The sequence below is a fragment of the Haliaeetus leucocephalus genome, unplaced genomic scaffold (genome assembly GCF_000737465.1).
Source record: "Haliaeetus leucocephalus isolate CR32 unplaced genomic scaffold, Haliaeetus_leucocephalus-4.0 Scaffold339, whole genome shotgun sequence".
Lineage (NCBI taxonomy): Eukaryota > Metazoa > Chordata > Aves > Accipitriformes > Accipitridae > Haliaeetus > Haliaeetus leucocephalus.
Genome location: NW_010972775.1, coordinates 24405335 through 24412008, shown reverse-complemented (window position 1 = coordinate 24412008; position 6674 = coordinate 24405335). Strand labels below are relative to the sequence as shown.

At 50.8% G+C, this 6674-nt stretch overlaps 1 protein-coding gene across 1 annotated transcript; it reads right to left on the bottom strand.

The window, feature by feature from the left end:
• Nucleotides 1-2061: 2061 nt before the first annotated feature.
• Nucleotides 2062-6301, bottom strand: LOC104834768 (ubiquitin carboxyl-terminal hydrolase 42-like). The gene is made up of 11 exons (XM_010572337.1): nucleotides 6277-6301; nucleotides 5500-5700; nucleotides 4950-5060; nucleotides 4772-4874; nucleotides 4551-4618; nucleotides 4320-4390; nucleotides 3692-3774; nucleotides 3347-3458; nucleotides 2879-3019; nucleotides 2557-2657; nucleotides 2062-2116 (listed from the first exon to the last, which is right to left on the bottom strand). The coding sequence occupies exons 1-11, from the start codon at nucleotides 6299-6301 to the stop codon at nucleotides 2062-2064; spliced, it is 1071 nt and encodes a 356-aa protein (XP_010570639.1).
• Between the last annotated feature and the right edge of the window lie 373 nt (nucleotides 6302-6674).

Sequence of the window (6674 nt, the reverse complement as noted above, 5' to 3'; positions counted from 1 at the left end):
GCTGTTGGCTCATCCAGCCCATTTCCATTCCAGTGACTTGAGCTCCACATTTAAAAAGAAAAGATGGCAAGATGGGCACATGCAAGCACACTGCTTTCAAAATCCTATAACAGAAACTTCTCCAACTGGGTATTTCCACCAATTGCCCCAAAACCTACAGAGAAGGAAACACCCCATAAATTACACATGCAAGGCCAACAAATGTTTTTAATTCTGGCTTTGGCTTTTCTGCCTCTTGGCTCTAACCGAGTGTTGTTTTTGCAGGGTGATCCCAAAACCAGAAAACAAATAGAAGCTCTTCCTCGAGGGACCTGTGGGCAGAGCGGACCAGCTGGCAGAGTTGTCCGAATCTCTGGAAATTCTGAGATTTTCCTGGCCAGCAGCACTGGGAGGAGGGAGAGGGTGGGCTGCTGGTGTCCTTTGTGCAGCTTGGTCCTTGCTTTGGTACTTCATGGATTCTTCTTCCTCCTCTTCCTCCTCTCCAGCATTGCAGAAGTTAGATGTTGTGCTTCTCCCTCATCCGGGAAGCCCTCCTCCTCCTCCCTGATGAGGGGTCATAGTTTGCGGTGTCCACAAACCGGCTGCGGAGATCGTAACCCTGCCGCCGGGATCTGCTTCGCTCTCTCCGCCTCGGCAGAATTCGGTCCTGAGCAGCCCTGGGTGCCGGAGCCTGCTTGGAGCGGGCACTGGAGGATCCTGGAGCCGCATCGTCCCTTGGGACTCGCTTACGATGTGGAGGACTTCTTCTAGCATCTCCTCCTCCTCTTGCGGAGCGATGGTGGTCCGTGTACTCCACGAACCGGCTGCGGAGATTATAACCCTGCGGTGGGGATCGGCTCCGCTCTCTTTCCCGCAGCTGAGTTTGCTCCCCGGCAGTCCGGGATGCGGGATCCCGCTTGGAGCTGGAGGTCCACGGAGCTAAGTCATCCCTGAGGGTTTGTTTGTGACTTGGAGGGCTAGTTCTCCTCCTCCTCGCTGAGCGATGGTGGTCCGTGTACTCCACGAACCGGCTGCGGAGATTATAACCCTGCGGTGGGGATCTGCTCCGCTCTCTCTCCCGCAGTATTATTTGCTCCCGAGCAGCACTGGGTGCAGGAGCCGACTGGGAGCTGCCGTTGGAGGGCCCTGGAGCAGCATCATCCCTGGGAGTGTGATCACAACTTGGAGGACTACTTCTCCTCCTCCTCCTCCTCCCTCTTGAGTGGTCATAGTCTGTGGTGTCCACCAACCAGCTGCGGACATCTCTTCCCCACTGCAGGGATCTGCTCCGGGCCCTCTCCCTGGCACCGTTCCTCTGGCAGCGGGAAGAAGGGCTGAATCCATGCTCCTCTTTGTTGCTGTCTTCTTGCATGGTGTGCAGAGGGGCAAATGGTGGAGAGCGGACCAGGCACGCAGCTTTCCTTCTGGACACCAGCCTTAGGCAGCTGCAGAAGAAGCGATGCAAGCAGGAGCCCACGTGGGAGGTGATGCTGAGCCTGCCTGGCCAGCCTGCAGATGCCTCCTGTGCACGTGCCCGGGTTAGCTGGCTGGTGCTGGCTGGTGCAGAGAGGCTGCTGTCCTCTGGAGAGTCCTCCATGCCCACCGCCATGTCCTGCAAAGAGAGCTGTGCAAATGTCCTGCCCTTTCCTGCTGAAAGGACCTGAACAGTGGGGAAACCTCAGAAGCTGTGGGAGGGGACAGCTAAGGGCCTCCCAAAGGCTCTCCTGGAGGGCTGCAAAGGCAGAAGGCCCAAAGGCGGACAAATGGGGTGGCTGGAGGGGGGATGCTTTGAGAGGGAGCAGTGTTGCAGCTGTGAAGAAAGCTGAAGCGTGGGAGGGAAAAGAGAACGATGCCGACATCCCGGAAAGAAATCCACTGTCCAGCTGGTGCCCTGATCCATCTCCCCAGAGTTACCTTAGTCCTAGGAAGAAGACCCCGTGGTCCCACAGGATCTACCTGCTTGCTGCCGGCTGCCCACTGACTGAGGAAGGCACGGGCATGTGATGGTATCTGTGGGGAAGAAGGCCTTCCTCCCCTTAAATCAGAGCTCCTGGAGATAAAAAAAAAAAGAGTGATTTCTATTTAGGGCTGTTCTTGCAGCTTTCCCTGGGGTCCAGCCATTTTCTTGGAGCGGTTTCTATGAGAGAGAGAAGACGTCTACCAAACCTACAAATTTGAAATTTGGTTGGGGTCTTCCCACCAGGTCTGCCCTTGTCGGAGCAAGAACCCATCTTTCTATTCTATTCCCTACAGCCTCCGTTTCATAGAATCATAGAATCCTAGAATGGTTTGGGTTGGAAGGGACCTTAAAGATCATCTCGTTCCACCTCCCCTGCCATGGGCAGGTTGTTCAAAGCCCCATCCAACCTGGCCTTGGACAATTCCAGGGAAGGAACATCCACAACTGCTCTGGGCAACCTCTTCCAGTGTCTCACCACCCTCACCGTAAAGAATTTCTTCCTAACAGCTAACCTAAACCTACCCTCTTTCAGTTTAAAACCGTCTCCCCCTAGTCCTATCACTACAATCCCTCGTAAAATGTCCCTTCCCGACTTTTCCTTACTCTCCTGTTATTACCTGACGTAAAACAGCAAATAGGCTTGCTGCTGGAGGACCGTGCTGATGTCACAAGGATCCACAGATGAATCGTTCATCTCGTACCACAGTCCATTGCTGGCCTGTAAAAAAAAAAAAGGCAACGATATGAATCATTGTTCATCAGGAGACGAACTGCATGGTTTCTCCACAAAAACGCAGGCAGAAAAACTCCAGAACTGCCAAAACAAACCCAACCGAGCCTCTAAGGAGACCTTCTCCCCCAAATCCTTGGCTGCCGGTATCACTACCGTGAAAGTTTGTCTTCCTTTTTCTCTTGGCATGGAAGGAAGTTTCTCTTTACCTTTGTGTAGCAGAAATAGTGTCCTGAATGACACCCGTTACCGCTATGCACCAGGACAGCGTATAAAGAGTAGAAGAGCGATTCTCCATCTGTCTGAGACATGTACGGGCGAAGATCCAAGCAGTTGGAATACTTCACGACCTATGGAGAGACCAGGAGTGCTCAGAAATGATCCTGAAATACTACACGAAATATCCCTCCAAGACCAGGGGCTAGAGGTGTAGAAATACATCTTTGGGGCTCACGAACACTTGGTTTTTCCCTAAAGCAACCTAAAGGTAATGGTTTGGGTGGCAGGAAACTATTCTCGGCCAAAGCAGAGCAGAGTACGTCCTTGTCTTCCCACCAGAACTCTCCTCTCCTTGGAAGGGAACACGAAAAAACTCAACAGCTTGTGAAAGAGCGGACCGCTTTGGGAAATATCCCGCTCCGGGAAGAAAAAACATCGCCCTCCGGTTGCATACGCACCTTGTTGATCTTCCCGCCGGTGAAATCTTCGAACCTTTTCAGGCACACCGTGAGGACCTTGGGCGCGCGATGGATTGTAAACCTCTTGGAGGCGGCGACCATCTTGTTACACCTTGAAACCGAGCACAGAGCCTTCGTATATGCCCTATCTTGCCGCAAAAAGGCCAGACACCCTTTTATGTCTCCCACACCCCTACGCTGTTTTAAGGCTGCTCAGATGCATAAAGCCATATTAAAATATCTGTGCCTGATTATTGCGCATCTAACCTATGCGAAAAGATGGCTTATGCTAGAGTATGCGCAGCACCTTCACACAGGATCTAATATTGTTAATAATCATCTTACTTGCTACATTGAAAGCAGTTTTCACCATCCAGCTGCTCCGGTTTCACAAAGTCCTCCAGAGCTGCAGTGACAGAAGAGGCTGCCTGGAGGAGTGAGAAAGGAGAGCAGTGAGCTGCAGGCAATGCCCTTGCCCAAACACTTACTAGGACTTGACAAGAAGACCCAGGTAGCTGATGCTGAGGAGATGCACTGTGAACCCGCAAGCAGTGTCCAGAAGGAGGCAGAAAGAGGTATGATGCTGAACATTTCCCTCAGGGAACTGAATTCCTGAGGGATTCCCGGGGCTATCAAGAGCTACTTCCCTGTGGCACTGCAGGGTCATCAATAATGAAAACAATACAACCCATCAGCCTGGGAGCCAGATGGGGTGCTGAGGGAGGGCAAAAGGAAGAAGGATGAGAGTACGTCAAGGGTGCAGAGAGGATAATTCATACTTGTCCAGCTTAAAGCCAGCACCTACAAGGAGACCACTGCCATGGCCTCCCCAGAAGAACTCAGCCCATTCCACTTCCAGCCCTCCACCAAGCTCTCTTGTGTTCGCAGTATACGTTTTAAAGTCAACCGCATGGATTCCGGAAAGCCACAGGGCCCTTGGGATGTCTTGAAGCACAGCTATAAACCCTCTTACTTTTATATCCAAAGGGACATCCAGGAAAGCCTCGTAGGAATCGGAAACTGCTTTGCAGCTCAAGCACGTGACTGGAAGGCAAATCAAAATGCTCAGCGACAGGGGAAGTCACTGGCTGTGCCAGTTTCCGTCCTTCATACCTACTACGCCAGTCACACGATCGGCTGTTTATCACAGGCCAACAGAAGGGCACAGACAATTCCAAGTTGAGCAATAGTTGCGGAAAAGTACCTCTGGATCTCAGAAAGCCCCCAAATATTTGATGGATGATGGTAGTTGCTTGAGAAGAGATGTCCAAGCTGGAAATAAATGGTAAGGCAGAGAGTTATTATCATCTCCTCCAGGAGTTTTGCTTTGTGTGAAAGCCCTGGGCATAGTTTTTCCTTGATGGCACTACACCAAGGAGTCCGAAGGGCTTGGGAACATTGCAAAATTAATTTGCTTGTGCTTACTTGCTGATTCCGCTCAGACAAGCTCTCTGCATGGCATCAACAGTGTAACGTAAGAACTCGTGGGCATCCTCCTGCATGCCAAGCCGGAAATGTTCTCCTATTACTAAAAAAGAAGAAGTTAGTAGCTTCCTCCTACAAGAACAGAAGAAAACTCGTCCAAGCCCCTGAAATGACTCACGTGTGAGAACACTGATGACAGCTGAAGGGTAGATGGCACTGACAGAGGAATGCAGGACCTTGTTAACGTGGTTTTCCATTCTACACATCACGCAGAAGCCTTGCTGGCGACCTGAAGAGGAAAGGAGGGAAGCAAGAGCCTTAGGTGAGCAAAACATCCACAGCGATGGGAAACCTAGTGGGGATTTTGAAGTTCTAAGAACAGTCTCCACTCCTCCCAAGGTGACAGCATCCCAACAAGCCCAGGACATTTTAGTGCAGAGAAAACTTTCTTCAGAGGGATGTTAAACTGACAGAATATTTCTGTGCAATAAGCAAAGAGGGTTTAACCTGCAGGAATAGGGACCAAGACCTGGGGCTAGAAAGGGGTGCCCTTCTGAAGATGAACACAGCTAGATATGACAAGTGCCTTCTAGGCTTGAGTGTTCAAAGAAGACCAACTCGGGGCCTTGGCAAAGAAGGGCTGCTTTTTTTCTCTTAAATTCCAGATTCTTGGAATCCTCGGGAAGTGCCTGACAGATTTACAAGGAGACGTTCCTAAAAGTACTCACACGACTGGCTGTGCTCACGAGAGAGCAGGTAGTTGGCCAGAGGGGCTGTGTACGTCAGGCACTGCAGGACGGAGTTGACGAAGCACGTATTGCCCAGGTTGTGCAGTCCTGCTCCAGCTCTCTGTCTTTGCTGCCAATCCATGCAAATCTTCTCCGGGGGAAAGAGGATCCTTTGTTGTGGAGCCATTTCCTTGGCAATGACTGCAGGGAAATGACATTTGAAAAGAGATGAGACAATATTGTTGCACGGAAGCACATGGAAAAATTTGAGTTCTCGACAGGAGGACCCAGTACAACCAGCTTAAACATCCAACCTGGAAGCATCAGGGGAAGCCTAACACTGCCATCGAAATTTTTATGGTCAAGAAAGAGTTTTGGAAAACAACGTGTTGCGCTGCTTGCTTTCCCTAAAGTCCAACAAACCCACACTCTTGACTTCTACCTTCCTTTCCCTCTAGAGTCTTGAACTTCAGTATCAAGTCTTCCATTTTCCTATAATTTCAGGAAAACAAGCGAGTACCTAGCCCAGAAGGTAACCCTACTAATGTCAGATCTTTCTACGAGCAATGTCTTCTTTCGAAGACTGTACACAGTGGCAGAGCAGTGACAAAAAACGCGTCTCCCTGTTTGAAAACACCTGGGTAAGTCTGGGTGCTATCAGGAAATGCCCCAGAATTCCCTCTAGGTTGTCAGCACATTCAGGGATGGAGCACCAGCCACGTCCGTTGCCTTTGGGGATTCACAAAGCCCAAGCCTGCTGGCGCAGCCGTTACTTACGGGAGTCGTTCCCCATTGCAGCCATCGCTCCTCTCAGGAACAGAGGGCAAAGCTCGGGATGACAAAGGATCTCAGGACACGCTCCGGAAAGACAAGACCGGCGCAAATCCCGTCACCTGATGGCAAACAAATAATCATAGCTCAACAAAATGATTAAAAAAACTTTCGGCCGCTACTTTAACATCTGCCTTTGCCATGCTCCTTTTCTGTCTCCTTTCCTACCGCATCTGTCGCGGTGGGCTTCTTGCCGTTCTAGGCTGAGCCCAGCGCCTCGGACTACACTACCACCCCCTCTACTTACCTATCCTAGGATATAATAAAGAAATAATAATTAGCAAACAGGAACTCTGCCCGTAGCCCACCTCTGGCCAGCCTATCAAGGTGCAATAGCTCAGCCT